General features: G+C 42.8%; 1 protein-coding gene and 1 non-coding gene across 2 annotated transcripts in view; both read left to right on the forward strand.

Moving 5' to 3' along the window:
* The window catches only part of LOC132896173 (solute carrier organic anion transporter family member 4A1-like), an 83585-nt gene extending 62257 nt beyond the window's left edge, over positions 1 to 21328 (forward strand). Inside the window, exon 12 of the mRNA XM_060936888.1 lies at positions 21176 to 21328. Coding sequence (XP_060792871.1) covers positions 21176 to 21328 — 153 coding nt within the window. The remainder of the gene's footprint in view (positions 1 to 21175) is intronic.
* Positions 21329 to 22360: 1032 nt separating this feature from the next.
* trnav-aac (transfer RNA valine (anticodon AAC)) lies at positions 22361 to 22433 on the forward strand. The gene has a single exon. It is a non-coding gene; the product is annotated as a tRNA-Val (tRNA).
* Positions 22434 to 22994: the final 561 nt, after the last annotated feature.

Below are 22994 nucleotides of genomic sequence, written 5' to 3' on the forward strand. Positions count from 1 at the left end.
TCTTAGAAATATGGCTAAAATAAGAAATTTAACGTTACTACATGACACGGAAAAACTAGTTCATGCTTTCGTTACCTCCAGGTTGGATTATTGTAATGCTTTACTGTCTGGATGTTCCAATAAGTGCATAAACAAGCTCCAGTTAGTTCAAAATGCAGCAGCAAGAGTCCTTACTAGAACTAGAAAATATGACCACATCACCCCTGTCTTATCCACACTGCATTGGCTCCCAATCAAATTTCGTATTGATTATAAAGTACAACTATTGACCTTTAAAGCACTGAATGGTCTCGCACCACAGTACCTGAGTGAACTTCTGGTCCTCTATGACCCACCACGCCTACTTGGACCAAAAGGTGCAGGCTATCTGCTGGTACCTCGTATAGTGAAGGCTACATCAGGGGGCAGAGCTTTTTCTTACAAAGCCCCACAGTTATGGAACAGCCTTCCAAGTAGTGTTCGGAATTCAGACACAGTCTCAGTGTTTAAGTCTAGGCTGAAAACATATCTGTTTAGTCAAGCCTTTTGTTAATGGTGTTTTATGAGGTAAAGGTGTAGATCTGGAGGGTCCTCAGACAGAGTGTTTTGGTAAACTGGGATGTATGGATGCTGTCAGTCCTCCACTCACTTGCTCACTCGAGTTTGTTGACGGTGTAGTGGCTGCTGCTTTATGTCCTGGGGCTTCCTCATGCCAGTGTTACCTTCTGGCTCTCCCCTTTTAGTTATGCTGTCATAGTTAGTTGCCAGAGTCCCTGCTTGTACTCAGTGCAATATGTATACTGTTCCTACTTATTCAGATGATATTGGGCATACCTAACAACCTGTGTTTTGTTTTGTATTTTAATCTCTCCCCTCCACCCCCCCACCCCCCAAATGTGTCCCTCTGAATTACATGTCGGTCCTGGGATCGAGATGCTGACCTCTTCTGCTCCTCGGACCTGTCTGATTCATCCTGGTGCCCTGTGTCTGGTTGGAGTCTCATCGCATCACTCCTGTGGAGGACGGCCCCATGTTGACAGTTGGGGGTCGCGCCTGGAGGACGCTCTGGACTCTTGCAGTGGTGCTTTTGTGGCTGGGGACTGCAGTTGACTTGCTGACTTTGGGACTGCGGTTGTCATGAACGGTTTTGCGCTTGGGTTTCCGTCCATGGGGGGTTTATAGCATCAATGAAGCTGACTTTATGTTAGGACTGTTCATGTTAGTCATCTTGTCTGTTGTTGCCCAAATGAGGATGGGTTCCCTTTTGAGTCTGGTTCCTCTCGAGGTTTCTTCCTCATGTTGTCTGAGGGCGTTTTTCCTTGCCACCATCGCCACAGGCATGCTCATTGGGGATAGATTAGGGATAAAATTAGCTCATATTTTAAGTCGTTCAAATTTTGAAAAGCTGCTTTCATACATGTCAACCTATACGGAATGTCCGTATTTTATACGGATTTGATTCAATAAACGTTGTATACGGGCGTACAAATAAAGTTATACGGATTCTTTAAAAAAAACTTCAATATTTATTTAGAGCTATAATCAATTCCCACGATGATAAGAGCGCATAACATTTACAAACGTACTGTACACCACAGAAAGCACAAACAGCCAGTAAAGAGTCTTATGAAATCGCGCGTTATCTTGTGGTAGCGAGACTTCGTTCCACTTCTGATCATGGGCACACCGCATTGCAAGAATCCCGCCAACCGGGAAGTAACATTTTGTTTGAAACGCGTATTTCCACCTGAGCGACTTTCACTAGCGACTGAAAAGATTCTGAATGGGCACTCCGGCAAGATCAACACAGACACTTGCTGTGACATGCAGCCTAGTGAGGTATTGGTGCAGACTGCTAAAAAGCTGTCATGGAGTACAATTCAGAACATTAGAGTGACACTTTGTGTTTTTGTCAAACATTGGAGCTTTGTATTCATTCTGAAGGTTTATTGTTATTAATATTGAATAAAAAGTAACTTGGATATATCATTGTTAATTATCATTCAAATTTTAGGTAAATTATTTTAATTTACATCTTATAAGGATTTTATAAGGGAAATACGGATTTTGGAGGTTGGTTATACAGGTTTGATTGACCAAAGGTTGACATGTATGTGCTTTGTGACAGTGTTTATTGTTAAAAGCACTATACAAATAAACTTGACTTGACTAAAGTTCTGACGGCCCGCAGGGGCTACATGTGGGTTGTCAGAAAAAGTACAAAAATTATATGTTAAGTAGGTACTCATGCACTATATCTTTGAAAAGCTAAGTTTCTTTTGATTCAATTGATGCAAACCATTTCAAGATACAATCACAACAGGAGGTACAATCAATGCCTCTGTCAGCTGACCAGTCACTAAACTATAATAGTAACAATTTGGGTAACTCATCTATAAGTTTCATAGTAATCCACCGATCTATAACATCCTGATAAAAACAGTCTTATTACATTGGGAAAGGTCCAGAAAGTCCAATTCAGTAAAATATTGAGTGTAAAACATGTTGTTATATCAATAAATACCAATGGACTGCTATCGTATCGTTTCAGATTAGCCAGAAGACATGCCAAATCTTCTACATGTTCTCAGTCATAACTCCAGTTTGCATGAAAACAAATTATGTATCTTGGCATCAAAATGGTGGCTGAACATTGACCTTTCAATTGACAACTCATTTGACCCAGTACGGGCTTCCATGTACTGTCCACAGCCTAAAATAGCCAGTGAGAGTCTGTGCTGAAAAGAAGTGCATGCCCCTCTTTTTTCATGTAAAGAATACACATTGCGTCACCTAGGAAATACATGAAACACATGTGTAAAGCATGCCTAGAAATTGTCAGAGGTGGACAAAGTACCCAACTTAATTACTTAAGTCAAAGTACAGATCCCACTGGTCAAATGTCACTCCGATACAAGTGAAAGTTGTACAGTCAAATTTTTTACTGAAGTTAAAGTACCGAAGTACTTGCTTTTAAAAATACTTGGTATTAAAAGTGAATTTTCTGTCAATGCATCGTTGTATTATTGCCACAACACTTACAATACCTAATGCTGTTACCAAAGACAGAAATGTGAATTCACAAAATGAACACACACTGTGCCATCATGGTGGTTTAATGTTAAGCTAACTAGTCAGTGAAACTCCACGTGACATGCTAGCAAATTCTTTTCAAACTCGAAATCATGTTGGGTTGCTAATGCTACTAGAAAAGAAAGATCTCTACATTGTTTATTTGGCAAGATTATGCTAAAACATATTTCTGAAAGAACTTCAGATAAGTTAACATTATTCATGTTAGCGTAACTCCGTTTTTACAAGTTAACTAGCTATGTGTAAACGTTAGCCATGGACAAGGCCATGGCAACTTGACAGGCAAATCCATAGAAAGTCATTCGACTAACCAGACTGCATAGCTAGTGCAACATTATCACTAGCTTTAAAAGCACAGACAACATCGTTGCAAGCTTTCTCTTGGAATAAAACATTTATATACCTCAATATGCTTCCGCAGGTTGGTTGTCAAGTTTTTGTAGGCTGTGATGTGGTTCGTTTTCAGCAAACAAAGCAAACATTTAAATCTTTATTTCTTTCAGAAAATTGAAACATGGGTTCTAGGTATGGCCATAGGTGCATGCATTCTCCAGAAGAACCGCCTCCTTTCATTCTGCCATCAACTGATTGTGTTCAAATAATGCTGCTGAGAAATCACTGAACTTGATTTTATACAGTCTATGGACATGACGTGACCCGAGTGATTACTGATAGGCTGCCTCAGCATCACCTGTGGAAAAAAAATCATGTTTAAGAAAAGAAAAAAACATCCACTTTCAAAGCTGCTTCATAGTAACGAGGACTTTGACAGAAATATAATGGAGTGAAAAGTATGATATTTGCCTTTCAAATGTAGTGAAGTTAAAGTCATAAGTTTAACAAAACAAAAAAACCAAATAATACTCAAGTAAAGTACAGATACTCAAAGTGTACTTAAGTACAGTACTCAATTAAATGTACTTCATTACTGTCCACCTCTGGAAATTGTAATTGTTTTCAAAGTGTACACAAAGCGGAAAATGAGGGTTTGGGGTTCAGGAAAGTAAACTGGTATATCAGTAGGCAACCAGTGGCACCATCGGGCAGCAGAAACAGTTGCTTTTTCACTCATCTCAGCAATATTCCTCCTAGGTGCAGAGCCTCTGGTGTCCACCAGGGGTCCAAAGGGTCCTATGTTTCCATAAGGATTTCTCTCTCATATATATATATATATATATATATATATATATATATATATATATGAGAGAGAGAGACACATGGGTAAGTCAAAAAGTTCTAAGACAGATGTTATAATTTCAAAAGGAATTCATAAAAAGGAATACAAATTATCTGATGGAAACATCGCTTACAGAAGTGTTTAGACTTAAATGGAGGATATGTAGAGAAATAGCTTTATTTTCATAAATAAAGATTTTTTTCATTTGTCTTAGAACTTTTTGACTTACCCTCGTGTGTGTGTGTGTGTGTGTGTATGTATGTGTGTATGCACACACACACACACACACACACACACACACACACACAAACAAACCCCATTTCCAGAAAAGCTGTGATATTTTCCAAAATGCAAAAAAAAAATCTGTGGTTTGTTAATTCATGTGAACTTTTTTCATAACTGACAAAAGTATAAGGAAAAGATTTTCAATAGTTTTACTGAACAACTTCATTGTATTTTGTAAATATAAATTAATTTAGAATTTTATGCCTGCCACACATTCAAAGTTGGGACAGAGGCATCATAACCACTGCGTTCCATCACCTTTCTTTTTTATAACACTTTCTAGTCATATGGGAACTGAGGATACTAAAGTTTTGCAATTGTAATTTTTACCCATTCTTGCTTGATATAAGACTTCAGCTGCTCAAAAGTCCATGGTCACCTTTGTCTATTTCTCCTCTTCATGATGCACCATACATTCTCACAGGGGTGCAGATAGGATTTTTGAACTGGGGGGGACTGAGCTGTCAGCAAATGATTCCATTTTGTGTAAATGCATATATATATATATATATATATATATATATATATATATATATATATATATATGTATGTGTGTGTGTGTGTACTGAAGCTTCAATATACATTCGAACTGTGAGTTTTCTAACTGAATGAACATTGGTAGACAAAGGCCTACCTGGTCAACATTGCTCGGTTTTTGAAAAAAACGCTGTAATTGTTTTTTGTTTTTTCATTGTTGACCCTACCAGGGATTGCCTGCAGGCCAGGAGGACAATGTTAACATCTTGAATCTCATAATTTCAGTTAACAGTTGCTGCTTACTAAAATAACTATACATAAAAATAACAACATTAAAAGATATTCACCTACAGCCTAGAATGCTGTTATTTTACATTTAGCCTACTTCAGGTAAGTCCAAATTCCTTCTTATTATTATCAGACTAGCTACTCAACATTACAAAACAAGTATTTGTCACATCTGGGAAAGGCAACAGGCAAAGGATATTTACATCTTTTGGCTCTTGAAACGCTGTGATTTTTTTTCCCTCTTCTCTGGCTTAATGTGGCAGAAAGATCACCAGCTTGGTCATTAGACAGTTGTTTATGATCACTATGGTTACCGCGACAGGCAAAGTCCCCAGCTCCCCTTAGGACCCCGGGGTCGAGATGGTGCGTTACATTTATATTGGAAGTCGGAATTTGGAGCTCCGAACAACATAACCTCAGAACTGAGCGCTTCCCAGTTTAAAAACTGGGACATCATGAAACATGGAATTTAAAAAAATGGACAGTTAATGAAATGAAACGAAAACCCCAACGTTTATGCTGGTAGATGTTAGATTTCAATGCTTTTCTGACTTCAAACTTCCGACTTACGAGTACAACTGAACGCACCATTAGTCGTAGCAGAAACACCGCTGCTATCAAATGGATGAGCTGTGCAGTGTTATTAACCCAGAATCACGTGGAAAATGAACACCTTGCTTTCCCAACTCTGCAAGGATCTGCTCCAGCGTACACCGATTCAAGAAGGGGAAAATGTGGATTGATCACAGACAAGGCTGCTGCTGCTGCCATTTCAACTTTGTGCTGCAGTGTAAGTTAGCCTAACTAACGGAACATTAATCCTCACTTTTTCTACCTATGTGTGGCGCCTTACATAGGGACGGTGGGTGGGGGGGACAGATGGGGGTCACTATAAATCTGGGGGGGACATGTCCCCCCCCCGTCCCCCGTGCCATCTGCGCCCTTGCATTCTCAATTGGCCTGAAGAGGCGTTGCCTTGATGGCAACATATGTCTCTCTAAAATCCCAATACATGCCTTCATGTCACGACCTGGAGGCCACAGGAACAGATTGAACCCAATGAGTAACTACTAGAAATGAACTGAGGCGTACTTGATGAGTAAGCTCATGAGGAGAACAGGCAGGAAGTAGGCACAGCATCATAGTGTGAAAATCTATTAGCAAAATCCCAGGAAGACAGAGTAGAGTAACAGATGACAATAATCCCAGGAGAAAAATGGAGCTAGAACAAGCAGAGTCCTGAGTCAAAGTCCCAAATCCCCAAAATCGGTAGGCAAAAACCTTAGTCCAAAAAATGTAATCTAAGTCGGGAAACTGAATGTGAACTTCATAAAACTTACGGCGAGTATTTGTCTGAGTTGTGTAATTCTCTTCAGTGTGTTTATAGAGTGGCTAATGGCAAATGTGTAGCAGGTGTGCTAGCACAGCGCGGGAAGAACAGGGAAAACATGGAATGGAGCGCAAAGGTGCAGGTCAGGATTTGGAAGTTCCGGGCTGGATCGTGACCATAAACCCCCCCACCCCCATGGACACCTCTGGACGTCTTAGACAGAAATCCTGGGTTCTTGTGGTGGAAATCCCTGATGAGCACAGGGTCAAGGATGAAACATGCAGACACCCAACACTTCTCCTCTGGGCCATAGCCCTCCCAGTTGACCAGATACTGTAACCCCCAACCACATTGACAGACCTTTAGTAGTTTCCTGACTGTGTAGGCCTCCCCTCCATCAACAATCTTGGGAGGGGGAGGAGCCTTGGGGGGGGGGGGGGGAGACCATGGGTCTCAGTTGGGAAACTTGAAAGGATGGGTGGAGGCACTGCATAGACTTGGGCAATGCCAATCTCACAGTCATGGGGTTAATGACCTTAGAAATAGGAAAGGGGCCAACAAACCGGAGGGCCAGCTTACCTGAGGGAACCCTGAGAGGGAGATTGGCCATGGACAACATAACCTTTTGTCCTAGGCGGTAGACAGGAGCCGGCCTGCAATGTCGATCTGCCATCCTCTTGTATACGTGATTGGTGCATAACAGGTGACATCTGGCATGCACCCACACTCTGTGACAGCGTTGGTTAAAGGCTTGAGCCAAAGGAACAGATGCCTCCTCCTCCTGTTTGGGGAAAAGAGGGGGCTGGTAACCGAGGCAACAGTGGAAGGGACTCGGTCTGGTGGATGATGGGAAGAGGCTGTTGTGAGTGTATTCAATCCAAGGAAGCACCTGGCTCCAGGAGGAAGAATCATGGGATGTTAGACATTGTAAAGCGACCTCTAGCTTCTGATTGGTATGCTCCATCAGCCTATTAGTCTGGGGGTGGTAACCTGAAGAGAGGTTGGGAGTGGCCCCAATGAGCTTGCAGAACTCTTTCCAGAAGTGAGTGGAGAACTGAGGACCTCTGTCAGACACAGTGTCCATAGGCAGACCGTGAATCCAGAACACATGGTTGATAAACAGTTCTCCCATCTCTTTAGTTGAAGGCAGCTTAGGGAGGGGAACAAAGTAAGTAGCCTTAGAAAAACGATCGACAATTGTCATGATGCAAGTATTACTCTTGGTGCTGGGAAGGCCAGTGACAAAATCCACCACAATGTGGGACCAAGGATGCCGAGGTACAGGTAAGGGTCTTAATAGTCCAGTAGCAGGTTGGTTGCTTATCTTGTTTCTGGAACAGACATCACAGACTGCCACAAAGGTCCTAACATCTCACCGCATGGTCAGTCACCAGAAGCATTGCCTGAGGATGACAAGGGTCCAGGCTGCCCTGGGGTGGCAGGCTAGGGGGGAGCTGTGACCCCACTGAAGCACCTAGGAGCATACGCAAGGAGGCACATACAGACAGTTGGGTGGACCATTACCTGGTCCTGGATCTGGGCAGGGCATTTTGAACAGCAGTTTCTATGTCAAGCTGGGTGGTGGCCATGAGACAATGGGCAGGGAAGATGGGCTCAGCAGTACCTTGCTGAGAGTTCAGAGGAAACTGCCTGGAAAGGCTATTTAACTTGATGTTCTTAAAGCCTGGTCTAAAGGAGCGCACAAAGTTAAAGTGGGAGAAAAACAATGACCACCTGGTTTGACACGCTTTGAGGTGTTTAGCAGACCTGAGGTACTCAAGGTTCTTATGATCAGTCTATATGATGATCTTATGATCAGTCCCCTCCAACCAGTGCCTCCACTCTTCCAGGGCCAGCTCAATAGCTAGTAGTTTTCAATCACCAATGCCATAGTTGCATTCTGCTGGAGTCATGCAATGAGAGAAAAATGCACAGGGGTGCACCTTGCTATACAAGGCTGACCTCTGGGACAGGACAGCCCCAACGCCTGTGTCTGACGCATCCACTTTGAGGATGAACTGAATGGCAAGGTCTGGGATGATGAGAACTGGCACCATGGTGAATCTGCTCTTAAGAGAAGAGAAGAGAAGAGAAGAGAAGAGAAGAGAAGAGAAGAGAAGGCACTCTCAGCATGGTCGGTCCACAAGAAGGGGTGCTTGGAAGATTTGAGTTTGGTCAGGAGAGCGGCAATGGTGCTGTAGTTCTTGATGATAAACCTCTGATAAAAGTTAGCAAACCCCAAAAAGCACTGCAGCTCCTTATGGGAAGAGGGAACAGGCCACACAGAGAGCACCTTGACCTTGTTGGGGTCCATTTGGACCATCCCAGGGGAAATCACAAAGCCCAAGAAGGACAAGGTGCACTTGTGAAACTTGCACTTCTCTGCTTTAGCAAAGAGTTGGTTCTCAAGAAGTCACTGCAGGACCTGTCTGACATGAAACCGATGGACCTCCAATGTGGGGGAGAAGATGAGGATATCGTCAAGATAAACAAAGGTGAACCGGTTAACAAAATCTCATAAGACACTGTTGATCAGGACTTGAAAGACAGCAGGGGCATTAGTGAGCCCAAATGGAAGAACTATATATTCATAGTGGCCCATAGAAGTGGTAAATGCCATCTTCAACTCGTCTCCGTCTCTTATTTGCGCCAAGTGGTAGGCACTGCGGAGGTCCAACTTGGTAAAAAAAAACTGAGCCCCTGAAGTAACTCAAAGGCAGTGGATGTGAGTGGTAGGGGATAGCAGTTCTTGACAGTGGTAGCATTAAGTCCCCAATAGTCAATGCAGGGCCTGAGGGATTTGTATTTCTTCTCCACAAAAAAAGAGCCCTGCCCCAGCTGGAGAGGATGATGGATGAATAATGCCAGCCACTAGAGATTCTGAGATGTATTTGTCCATAGCCTCCTGCTCCAGGGGGAAAAGGGAATACAGTAGAAACAACCCTTGGGAGAAGTGGTTCCAGGTAATAGCTCTATGGCGCAATCATAAGGCCAATGTGGAGGAAGCAAGGTGGCGCAAGCCTCACTGAACACCAAATGAAGGTCCATATATTTGGGGGGACACATTGGAAAGATCTATTGTCTCATCAGGACTGGTGACAAGAGGGGCCAGAGCAGTCTGAGTGGAAGATAAGCAGGAGGCCAGGCAGCGAGTACTCCAAGAGAGAATGGTCCCATCATTCCAGTTAATGTGGGGCTTATGGAGATGTAACCAGGGAAGGCCAAGGACCATAAACTCAAGGGAGTCATTCATGGTGTAGAACGAAATTGATTCGATGTGATTATCTGAAACCTTCAAAGTAACTGGGTCAGAGGCATGGGACTGAGTTCAGCCCCATTCAGAGCTCTGGTAACAGGGGGGCAACCTAGCTGATGCAAGGGGATGCCCAATTCCTCCACCCAGGAAGTCCTGATAAAGCTCTGGTCTGTACCAGAATCAATGAGGGCTTGAACAGACTGGACCTTGTTTTGGAATGAAATCTCAATGGCCAACATTGGGCGGCATGGTGGTGTAGTGGTTAGCACTGTCGCATCACAGCAAGAAGGTCTTGGGTTTGAGCCCAGCAGCCGGTGAGGGCCTTTCTGTGTGGAGTTTGCATGCTCTCCCTGTGTCTGTGTGGGTTTCCTCTGGGTGCTCCAGTTTCCCCCACAGTCCAAAGATATGCAAGTTAGGTTAATTGGTGGCTCTAAATTGACTGTAGATGTGAGTGTGAATGGTTGTTTGTCTCTGTGTCAGCCCTGCGATAACCTGGCGTCTTGTCCAGGGTGTACCCTGCCTCTCGCCCATAGTCAGCTGGGATAGGCTCCAGCTTGCCCGCGACCCTGCACAGGATAAGTGGCTACAGATAATGGATGGATGGCCAACATTGACCTTGCAGCAGGGGAAGTGTGTGTAGAGACACCCACCTGTATCCCCGCATCTACTTGTGGGTGGCCACTGGGCAGTGGGAGATGAAATGTCCAGACTGTCCACAGTAAAAACAGGAAATAGTTTCTTGATGGCATCTTCTTTCCTCTGGGGTTACCCAGGTTCTGCCTAATTGCATGGGCTCCAACTCACTGGGGATGGCACCATTCAATGGAGAGAAGATGGTCCTGAGTTCCACCCTTCAGCTCCACTTCCAATCCCTTCTCTGATTGCACAGCAGAAGGCAAGCGTCCACCCAATCGGCCAGGTCTACCAAGCCGTCCAGGTGGTCAGGAAGGTCATGAGCTGCAATTTCATCCAAGATGGCATGATTTAGCCCAAGAAAGCAGGTGTCATACAAGGCACTAATGTTCCAGTCAACTGCTGCAGTAAGAGTCGGGAATTTGATGGTGTAATCATGAACTGAATGAGTACCTTACTTCAGCCCCATCAGCTGTCTCATTGTCTCCCTGCCCTTAGTGGAACGGTCAAAAACTTTCTGCATCTCCTCAGTGAACTCCCTGAAACTTGAACAGCAGGGTGCCCTGGCATCCCAAACAGCTGTTCCTTACTCCCATGCCTTTCCTGTTAAGAGTGTGATGACCAAAGCTACACAGAAGCTTTCAGATGGGAAGGCAGATGCCTGAAGTTCCATGGTTAAGGAGCACTGTAAGAGGAATGAACAGCAGGTCCCGGGTGTATTTTCCAGCTAAAAAGTCCCAGCTATAGCCATCTGCAGGCATCTATTTGTAAAAAAAAAATAAATATATATATATATATATATATATATATATATATATATATATATATATATATAAAAGATGCAAAGAAAAACCTATTTTAGCATGTTCAAACTTCTATTACTTAAAGGGCATATCACGGGTAAATTCAGGAGCAAGATCAATGTAATTCTCCTATTTTATATTAAACTTTGGTCAAATATCTGTCACATTCTGCATTTTGTGCAATTTTTTTTACCTTGCGCAATACCAGAAAAATTGAGTTGAAATCAAGCCATTTGAGGCGAATTGGTCCACCTCTGAAAAAACTTGGCATTTGGATTTCCCGGCAAACACTGATTTTCGTGACGTCATGTGCGGGATGCCTCCCTCTGAATCCTACATCAGCACCAGTTTGTTTGAGAAAACGACCTGGTGGTTTTCTGCAAATTTCTTCAACGTTATCGCATAATTATTAAAATGGTTAACAGATGTATCATAGGAGGGTGTAGCAACACCAATCTTGATGGGATTAGTATTCATTGTTTCCCAAAAGACCAGACAATTAGAGAGAAGCTTGGTCTACACAGGCTGTGCACTTAAACCATGCAAAGCTCATGCAGCCTGCTGGCGCTTCCACAGATAACGTCATGATTCTGGCTCTAGACTCCCTTGGGATTTTTCCAGACACGTTTTGTTGTTTTATTTTTTTCTGCTGTAGACAGATGGCATTGTGCAAAATTTACCCTTCTGGATGAGTGTGTAAAGGGACATACTTTCATATTAAAAAAAAAAAGAAATTGGTCCAGAATATGCCCTTTTAATGCCAGTTGCACTTATGGTGATTCCGACTGTTGAGGGCAAAACATTTCAGAAAAAGTTTCAGAAAAAAAACATTTTCAGTGTTACGTTTAAGAAAAGACCAAAGCCATGACTGTACTTCAAATAGTTCAAGAATAGCTAATGGCAAAATATTAAGACTGACATAGCATTTGTGTATCAGCATGGGAAAACCATTCAGATTATAAAAGTTTGATATTTTCTACTATGTATACTTATAAAAGCTTTTCTGACCTGGAATGTTTTTTTTTTGCATGTATCTCAACCACAAGTGAAATTATAAAATGTGTGGCAACTCACGGCTGCACACGCACAGGACCCAAGAATAAGGCATGCATAGTGCTCTTTTATGTATGGTTTTGTTCAGAGTAGGTAAAAAAGGTTGTGAAGGGATCTTAAGGTACATTTGGTGAGGGGCAGGAGCCCCAAGCTTGAAGCTTGTGCGGGGAGATGAACACTGAGTTGAGTTGTCTGAATGCTGGGTCATAGGCGGGCTTTGAGGTGAGCATGTCATTTCTCCAGAGCTCCACAGGCTGTTGCTGGTGTAAATAAATTTAGCTCAAATTAAAGGGGAACTCAAATAGTAACACAGAATTGTTACATCTTCTAAATGGGAGCTATTCTGTCCACTGAAATTAATTATAAATAGGTGTCTGAAATAAGACTGAAACAAAACTCCTCTAATGGCCCTTTTCCACTACCCTTTTTCAGCTCGCTTCAGCTCGCTTCAGCTCACTTCAGCCCGACACGGCTCGCGTTTCGACTACCAAAAACCAGCACGACTCAGCTCGTTTCAGCCCTGCTTAGCCCCTAAAACTCGCACCGTTTTGGAGTGGGGCTGAAGCAAGCCAAAGCGAGCCGACTGAGGTTGGGGGCGTGAGCAGACACTCCCCTGTGCACTGATTGGTGAGGAGGCGTGTCCTCACATGCCCACACACGCCCCGCGAGCGCGCTGGGATCTGTAAACACCGCAAACCCGGAAGAAGAATAATTACGAATTACGAGAATTTCTGAAGCCTTATGCGCCTCGCCTCATCTATACGCTCTTGCCAGTATCTGTCCGCGTTGTCGGTGACAACAAGCCACAGCACCAAGACCAGCAACACTAACGACTCCATGTCCTCCATGTTTATTGTTTACTATTCGGGTCGTGAGACTACCGCTTAAAAGCTCACTGAATCAGTCAGAGCATCGTGGACGAGTTCGCGGAGCGCAAGGCTCGCCGTTTGCCCTTCAAATAATGCGCGCAGTAGGCTATTGATGTTTTATTATGAGCCATGTACAGTATGTCGCCTAATGTTTTTTTGTTTCTGAGTTACATGTTCGTTTGAAGTACTTAATGTACAAAATAACATAGTTGCACCCCGTAGTGTTGAAATTGGTAAACACAGTGCATTCAGTGAGGTTTGCACCGCCCTCCTTTTATTTCTGACTCTTCCTGTCACCACTCTGAGCGCTCATTCGTATGCCCTTCAAATAATGTGCGCAGTATAGGCTATTGATGTTTTATTATGAGCCATGTACAGTATCCTAATGTTTTTTGTTTCTGAGTTACATGTTCGTTTGAAGGACTTGATGTACTAAATAACATAGTTGCACCCGGTAGTGTTGAAATTGGTAAACACCGCAGTTGCGGACATTTTGTAGCCTAAAATGATGTTATGATAAGCTTTAATAAAGGGCCCGGTCATTTGCCCCGCCCCCGGCCCGGCTCTGACTTGTTCCGCCACTGTCACTGAGGTCACTGTTTGCGCTGCTTAACGACATCACATGACGTCCACCCACTTTCGCTAACTCCACCCAATGTGTCCACCCACTTCCAACCAGCACGGTTCAGCGCGGTTGTAGTCGAAATGCAACTTCAATAGCCCCGCTCAGCCCGACTCAGCTCGACTCGGCACGGCACGGCTCAGCCGCGTTTGTAGTGGAAAAGCGGCATAACTGCACAGTCAAAGAGAGTTCCATTGTAACTTAGGGGAAAAATTAATACTGAAAAGCAAGTAATCTAGGGACTAAAATCATGAGACACTGAGTCACAAATATTTAAGACCTATACAGTATAACATTCCTAAACTACGAAACAAGTAAGACACAAACACTTTAAAAAAAAAAGCACAAACACAAAAATATGAAAGGAATGGATCGATTGTGAAAATGAAATTATGAAAGCTCGATTTTATGATAAGGCTAAGTTACTGTTTTTACCAGTTAGAAGCCTGAGACCCAACACAGCACAATGCTGGTAGATTTAAACAGAGTAACAACTTATGTAGAGGAATTTATAGAGAAAACAACCAAAAAGCATCCAAGTTATCAAATGATTGTGTGGAAGTTTGTTACTTGTGCATTTTTGTCTGGAGGTTCTCATGCTAATTTGAAGAGGAGCTTGCTGCTGGAGCATTTAATGTCATCTTGAGGTTTTAAGAGTTCCATGGGTCTTGTGTCTAAAGTTTCTTGAAGAGTGAGTCTTTGTGTTCCAGGTGGCAGCAGTGAATCTTTGTGTTGCAGCTTGGAGGGTTGTCTCAATGTAAACAATGAAGAGCTAAAAGTTTCTTGAATTGGAGATTCATAGAATAGGTCAGTGAGGCTTCCATTAAACAAAGAGCTCCAAGTTTCCTGGATGGTTAATCTTTATATTGTAGCTGCAGGTAGTGCATTTGCAGCATTGGAGGTTTGTCTCGATGGTAAACAACAAAGAGCTCCAAGTTTCTTTGATTGTAGCTTGGAAGTTCATACATGGAAACATGAGCTCAAAGATTTGAGTGTGCATGATAGTTTTGTTCTGAGCTAGTCATGCATACTTAATAATGCAAAACAGTGATCTGGCCAATGGGCTTTTGACCCCACCCTTGGGAGATGGTCTAGGGGTATGTGATCCAGCCATTCCAGGGGCACGTTTTTTTTTTAACTAGTTTTATACTTGGTTATAAAACTTATCAATAAACACACATTCAAATTACATATGAGATTTATACTGGGAAGACTCAGACCTTCACAATGACATCAAACACACTTTAGTAATTTATATCCACTCACAAATTATTAGTTATTCGGCATAAAAATACTTTAGACTAAAAATGGGCAAAACACATTCACATTAATTAAAATGCTAATTGTTATAACCTTTAGACAAACATACAGATGAAGAATACAGATTAGTTTCATTCTTAAACACATTTCTCTGACCCAGGGAAAAGCATTCTTTGTCCTGGCACATGTTGACCTCATGGTGTGTGTGGGTGGGTGTTCATGCAAATAATTGTTCATTGAGGTAACGATCATTTCAGCATAAAATGCTAAGGTAGTTGAAAACGTCAGTTGAATTGATTAAGTGGCTGTTTCATTAATAAGAATAAAATATTTCTTGTTCTGAGGTTTTTGTGAGGGTCCAGAGGTCATCAGCTTGAGGTCAGTAGGGGCTATAAATCATTGTCTCTAGAAGAACATCTACTAAGGAAGGTGCCATTCAGACTGGGTTTAACATAAACATCTTGTGTTTGCCAAAGTTGTAAATTAGCTTGGTATAGATAAAAAGACTGCAGGAATCAGCATGGTGTTTGAAACAAAGGAGGTTGTGTTTTTCCTTCCAACTCAGCAATTTGGAACCTCTGGAAGGGCAGTCTGGGTGATAAGACTGTGTTCTGGCATGTCTGAGGGACAGGTGACTTTTCAGTCTAAAATGATATTAGAAATATTAAAGTGCTGATGACACATTTTTGACATCTTTGGCGATGTTTTATAACATAAAAAGTAATTCCCGATGATCCATATATTAATTCACGAAGGTGCCTATTTTACAAGTTATGATAAAAAAACGCGGCCATTTGGGCAAATTTGACAGGGTTAGAGCACCCAGGAGATGAAGGAGGAGGAGGAGCTATATGACGTCAGCGAAAGAACCTTCCTCCTAACTTACCAGTTTGTTGTTGATGCGACAGGTGTTCAGTTTGTCATTATTATTATTATACATTTTATATCAAAACCAGCAACACAACGCGAAGGCATAATAATTATATATATAGTTATTATGCCTTTGCGTTCTGTTGCTGGCTTTTGCTCCAAAACCCACAAGGATGGGGTAAGTTTATTCAAGTTTCCCAGAGATCCCGAGCTGCATGCGAAGTGGGTGAAGCAAGTCAGGCACACTCGTGACAAGTGGGAGCCCTCACCAACATCCATTCTGTGCTCTGAACACTTCGATTTGGATTGTTTTGACACCTTTCCCAGCTTAAAGGAATCTCTTGGGTGTTCAGTTCAGCACAAACGTGTGTTACTACCATCAGCAGTGCCTACACAGTGTTGCCAGATTGGGAGGTTTCCCACCCAGTTGGGCGGTTTCAAGTGCATTTTGGTGGGTTTTGAACATATTTTGGGCTGGAAAACGTCAGCAGTATCTGTTGCCAGATACTGCTGAAGTCTTCCAGCCCAAAATATGTTCAAAACCCACCAAAATGCACTTGAAACCGCCCAACTGGGCGGGAAACCTCCCAATCTGGCAACACTGCCAGTATTCCGGAGGGGGGTCTACTAGTAGCTATGCTGGATCCAAAAGACAGTCCTCCTGTCAGAACATGTGTTGTGAAACGACATAAGATAAAGGTACGTAGAGCTATAGATTCTACATGATAATCATAAATGTAATCATAAAGTCGGCATGATATCAGTCATGTATTTGCTTGTGAAAGCTTGTGGCTTTCATGTAACTGCCGCCTAGCAACGAGAGGCAAAGGGTAAAGAGGGTAGGCTATCATAGATTCTATTCGGAAGAGATCAACACAATTCTAGACTCCCAGAAGAGGAAGAGCTAGCACTAGAGAGTTCACTGGCGTTTTCATGCGCCATTTCCATTGAGTAGAACAGCCAGTGAACCGCAGCGTGTTCTTCCGCTGACGTCACAACATGGCCGCGAGCCACGGACCCAGTTTTCTTGCGCTGTGCAATTAAAAGTTGGATATTCGCGTAACAACAGCTTCTTTTCACGTAATTATAACAGAAATCTAACATGTTTGCCGTGTTGTATAGTTTATTTAAGAAATTGCATAGAGTCATGTTCGTGTCATCAGCCCTTTAATATTGGGAATGGCTAGGTTTTAATCCGACACTGGAGCAGGAGAGTCGAGCCACAAGCACTCTCACAGGCAGTAAAATTTATTTTTCATTGTCATCAGCATCGCCATTACCAGGGGAAAGAGGGTTGCTTAAGAGAGTCTCTCAAGTCTCTCTTTAGCTCTAAAGGGAGACTTGAGAGACTCTCTTAAGCAACAAATGTCTCTGTACGTGGTTTTCCCAAACTCCCTTGTAAGAAGGACTCTAAAGAGCAACAGGATGAAGAGCATCTTTGCAATGCACTTCCCCGATATAGGCATTAGTAGTTGCTAAAGGCAGTCATTACTGTTGTTGCTGAAGGCATTAGTAGTTCCTAAATCCAGTTGATAAAGTCAGATGGTATTCGTTTTTAACCAAAATCTAATGAAATAAGATAATATATAGAGTATATATAGTATCATCTGGAAGCACTGCATATATAATGTGGTAATTAATTAATTAAACTATTTTATGTTTTTGGCATTTTTTTTATTCCAAGGGTGTTTTTAATTAAATGAACAAACATGTACATGAAAGACTGAGCAAATAAGCTAAATAATTAGGTAAATGTATTCCCCATGCCTGCTCATTTCACTGTTATCCCCCGATCATGCAGTCAGGATTATTTCAACTGTTATCCACAATGCCAAGTGGGCAATGTTCAGAGGTGGCAGAAGGAAGTTTTGGATGGGGGGTGACGTATCGCGCATCAAATCTAGGGGGGTCTGGAGGTATGCCCCCAAGGAAATTTTAGAATTTTTAACTCTCTAAAACGCTATTTCCCACATTTTGAGAGGCACATTTTGGTGGAGTAAAGCGAAGTTTAATGTCTCTATTAGAGTACATTTTGTCCATGTATTTTTTTTCTATATGAAACAGAACCAATGATCCCATATAATTACGTCTACTTAGTATCGTTGAGAGGATAATACCCTCTTACCACGGGTTTGGTCAGGGCACCAAGCGAATTCATGTAGAATTCGAGCAGCATCAAGTTTTTGGGCACCCAAAACTGCTTGTACACCTCGTGAACGCTATCTAGCCATCCAGACAGGACACGAGTTATCAGGCAGGTACAAATGTAGTGACACTGTCATAGCCTTGCTGTCACAGGGTCCCTGCTTTGGTGTGAGTACCCAAAGAGACCAGACATGTCTAGACAGTTACCACAGCAATGGGTTAATTAGTCTACAGAATATTCATAAATCAGCTTGTCTACTAAAAGTGATGGGTTTTGCAGTTCTGCATAAGCCAAATAAGGAAAATTCCGGAAAGCGGAGGCAATCGGTGACGTCAGGGCCAGGCTAATTTGCATCAGTTTTGGTGTGAATTGGTGCTACCCACCTACAGTACAAAGGGATGCCACCGGGGTGCCAGGATGAAGGAATGCAGCAGGATTTAATAAGGGAAAACAAAGGCATGCAGTGGGCTGTTTATTCACACTACTCTTTCCTTTTCTTCCTTGTACCATAAGTAGTCAAAGGACTCCCATCATAACCCCCCCCGCCCCAATGATGTTCTCCCTTATAAGTGCGCGTGTGCAGAGAGAGAGAGAGATTTTGACCTGTGTGGTGTGTGCCTAAGGAGCTCGCTCTCTCTCTCTCTCTCTCTCTCTCTCTCTCTCTCGCACACGCGGGGGTAACACACACACACACACACACTTATGGCCCTTTTCCACTACCCTTTTTCAGCTCACTTCAGCCCGACACGGCTCGCGTTTCGACTACCAAAAACCAGCACGACTCAGCTCGCTTCAGCCCTGCTTAGCCCCTAAAACTCGCACCGTTTTGGAGTAGGGCTGAAGCGAGCCAAAGCGAGCCGAGTGAGGCTGGGGGCGTGAGCAGACACTCCCCTGTGCACTGATTGGTGAGGAGGAGTGTCCTCACATGCCCACACACGCCCCGCGAGCACGCTGGGATCTGTAAACACCGTAAACCCGGAAGGAGAAGAATTACGAATTACGAGGATTTCTGAAGCCTTATGCGTCTCGCCTCATCTATACGCTCTTGCCAGTATCTGTCCGCGTTGTCGGTGACAACAAGCCACAGCACCAAGACCAGCAACACTAACGACTCCATGTCCTCCATGTTTATTGTTTACTATTCGGGTCGTGAGACTACCGCTTAAAAGCTCACTGATGTCACTGTTTGCGCTGCTTAACGACATCACCTGACGTCCACCCACTTTCGCTAACTCCACCCAATGTGTCCACCCACTTCCAGCCAGCACGGTTCAGCACGGTTGTAGTCGAAATGCAACTCCAACAGCCCCGCTCAGCCCGACTCAGCACGGCTCAGCCCGACTCAGCCGCGTTTGTAGTGGAAAAGCGGCATTAGAGGTGCAGAAATGTCTCATTTATGACACTAAATTAGTTAATCACTCACCTTATAGAGTTAGATTTGATTAAAATGTAGCAATATCAATGTGGCCCTGTGATGACCTGGTGACTTGTCCAGGGTGTACCCCGCCTTTCGCCCATAGTCAGCTGGGATAGGCTCCAGCTTGCCTGCGACCCTGTAGAACAGGATAAAGCGGCTAGAGATGATGAGATGAGAATATCAATGTGACATTCCAATATCCATACCTAATTCCATAATATATTGATAGTGTTTTGCGTATATTTATTTAATAATTAACTCGATGTACTTACAATGTACAAGAAAATAATTGAACACTGGCAGCAGATTCAACACTAGTTTCCCCCATTGACTGTGAGAGTCCCTTGGAGACGCATGCACATTCTGTGTATTCGTTGGCGAGCAAGTTGCTCTTTGTTTTGAATGAGTGGTCCGGGTCGCTCATAAATTCAGAAGGGCTAAAGGGCTACGATGTTTGGGAAAACCACGTTAGCTTGACGATGGATCTTAAGAGGCCATTTAAGACTCTCTTGGCCTTAAGATGCTTTCAGGAAACCCATCCCTGGACTGTTGGTGATGCCTATTTATACTCCCCTGGCTGCTTGAGGAGGGCAGAGTGTGGTGCCACTTAAGTGGAGTCAGGTGTGTGTGTGTTTGGCTGGCTCTGCCCTATGGTTATGCTGGATACTGCGGTCCAAAACAGGTGTTGAAATGATGCTGTGGCTTAAGCACCATCAGAGTAGTAGTGTGCGCAGCAATAAAGAGAGATGGCAGGTATTTTCTCAAGCTGTTGCTCCACATTTTAGTTTGATTATCCCATAAAGTGAAAATTCCACTGTAAGTCATCCTGCTTTTTGATTAGTAACCTAAACTATTGTGGAAAAACAATTTCTGCCATTTTTATTACTTCAATTACACCCCAAAGCAAAAAAAGTTGGGATGGTATGGGAAATGCAAATAAAAAAGAGAGCATTAATTTCTAAGTTTACTTTGACTTTTATTTCATTGCAGACAGTACAAACCCAAGATATTTCATGTTTTATCTGGTCAACTTCAATTCATTTTTGATAATATACATCCATTCCTATATTTCAAGCCTGCAACACAAAATTGGGATGGGGCAATTTAGGGCTAGTAATGAAGTAAAACAATTTGAATGATATAGTTTGAAACAGGTGATGTCAATAGGCGTTTGTAAACATGATTTGGAACAAAATCAGTAGCCAGGAAAGGTCTTTGAGAGGCAAACATGGGCTGAGGATTTCCAGTTTGTCAACAATTGCATGAGAAAATTATTGAAATGTTTAAAAATAATCTTCCTCCAAGAAAAAAACAAATGAATTTGGATATTTCACCCTCTACAGTGCATAAAATCATTGAACAATTCAAGGAATCTGGAGGAATTTTGGTGCAATTTCTGTTTTCCATAATTCAGCCATGGCAGGTTTTTACAAACTGCCTCACATTTGTTTTACTGCAATAAAATGAAAAGAGAAGGATTACTAATCTTAAGAGGAAATATATTGCCAAACGGTGAATAAGATGTGATACATTTCTGAGGGATTTAAAAACAGTAGTTAGTACATTTATCAATCATATTATTCTCTCTCTCTCTCTCTCTCTCTCTCTGTTTCCCAGTTTTTGGGTGCTGTATTCTTCATATTGGCAAGTGTGATGTATAAGCCTCCTCCAGAATCTCCTCAGAATAGCTGTGAGAACACAGATTACAGTGCAACAGACAGACGCATAGAGGATGGATACCTGGCACAGACCTCCCACCTGAGATCATAGCCAATGTACATGCCAAGTTGTGACCTCCAACTCCAAACGCACACCTGCATGAGTGTGTGAATACATGTGTGTCCATCAACTTTATCGCAACCCCAGACACATGATGTGGTATGATGTCTTTTCTTCAGTTGCAGACAAATTGGGCTTGATATGCCTTGCACAAATATGATACATTTGATACATGAAGATCATCTGATACTGCAAACATCTTGCAGATGGATCACATTTAATGAACTGTTGAGAAATGCTGAACGATGCAAAAGAAGGGACATGGGTCATATATTAAATATTCATGTTTGAATAACCTAATGTGATCAATATATTTTAATTATTCAGATTGTTTTGGACAGCCCAAATGATCATAAAGCAGTGATTCTAAGCACAGTGCTAGGGGCCCACCACCTCACACAGCAAGTCGAACTTATGCCAGGCTTAATAAATTGCTCATGAGTTGGATTGAGTGTGTTTGGAGCAGGGAGAAGGGACCCAAGGCACCAAACCAAATATATATATATTTTTAAACAGTGTATACAATTATATTTTTGAGCCAGTGCAAGCAGTATAGCCATTATTCTTGCAGGAAATTATTTTATTATAGTGTAGTACATACTATAGTTTTAAAGACACTATCTATCGCCAGTCTGTCACAGGGCTTACACAGAGACAAACAACTAGTCACACTCCCATTCATATCTATGGGCAATTTAGAATAGCCAGTTGACCTAATGCACGTCTTTGGACTGTAGACTGAAACCAGAGAATGTAGAAGTCATTTTTAAAAAATGTACTAAAAAATAGAGGCTTTTCCACAGTACTGTGTACATGTGTGTGTGTGTGTGGGGGGGGGTATATATAGATATGCTACTCTGCCAAGAATGCCACACATTGCATCTAGACATACCAAGTCCATCCTGGGACTACCCAAGAAAGTAATTTGTGCCCAGTCATTCTGGACTGCAATGAACAAAACATACTGTGGTCTACAAATATGGTTGTCACAGACTACAACACACATACTGTACATGATGCTCAGTTCCCGTAGTGTAGTGGTTATCATGTTCGCCTAACACGTGAAAGGTCCTTGGTTTGAAACCAGGCGGGAACAAGTTAATCTCTATTTTGGCGGCGTAGTGGTTCGCACGGTCGCCTCACAGCAAGAAGGTTCTGGGTTCAAATCCAGCGGCCGGCGAGGGCCTTTCTGTGTGGAGTTTGCATGTTCTCCCCGTGTCTGCATGGGTTTCCTCTGGGTGCTCCGGTTTCCCCCACACTCCAAAGACATGCAGTTAGGTTGACGTGGGGCGGCCTTGGGCTGAGGTGCCCTTGAGCAAGGTACCGAACCCCTGACTGCTCCCCGGGCACTGTGTGTGGCTGCCCACTGCTCTGGGGGGGTGCGCGCACGTTCACTGTGCTTGAAGTGTGCATGTGACAAATAAAGGTTTCTTCTCACTATCATGTTCACGGTCAACAGACTTCTGATCATGCAAGGCATATCTATCCCTGTTCCACATTTTACACAATCACAGTCATAATACTTCAGGACTTCCATTACTTCCATTCACAAACTGGGAAGTAAACGCTTACTGTCATTGTTTGCCTGACTTTACCAAGCCTTTGTTTCTCATGTACATTCCTGGTTTGACTTTGTTTTGATTCTTTGATTCACGAA

The sequence above is a fragment of the Neoarius graeffei genome, chromosome 13 (genome assembly GCF_027579695.1).
Source record: "Neoarius graeffei isolate fNeoGra1 chromosome 13, fNeoGra1.pri, whole genome shotgun sequence".
Classification (NCBI taxonomy): Eukaryota; Metazoa; Chordata; class Actinopteri; order Siluriformes; family Ariidae; genus Neoarius; species Neoarius graeffei.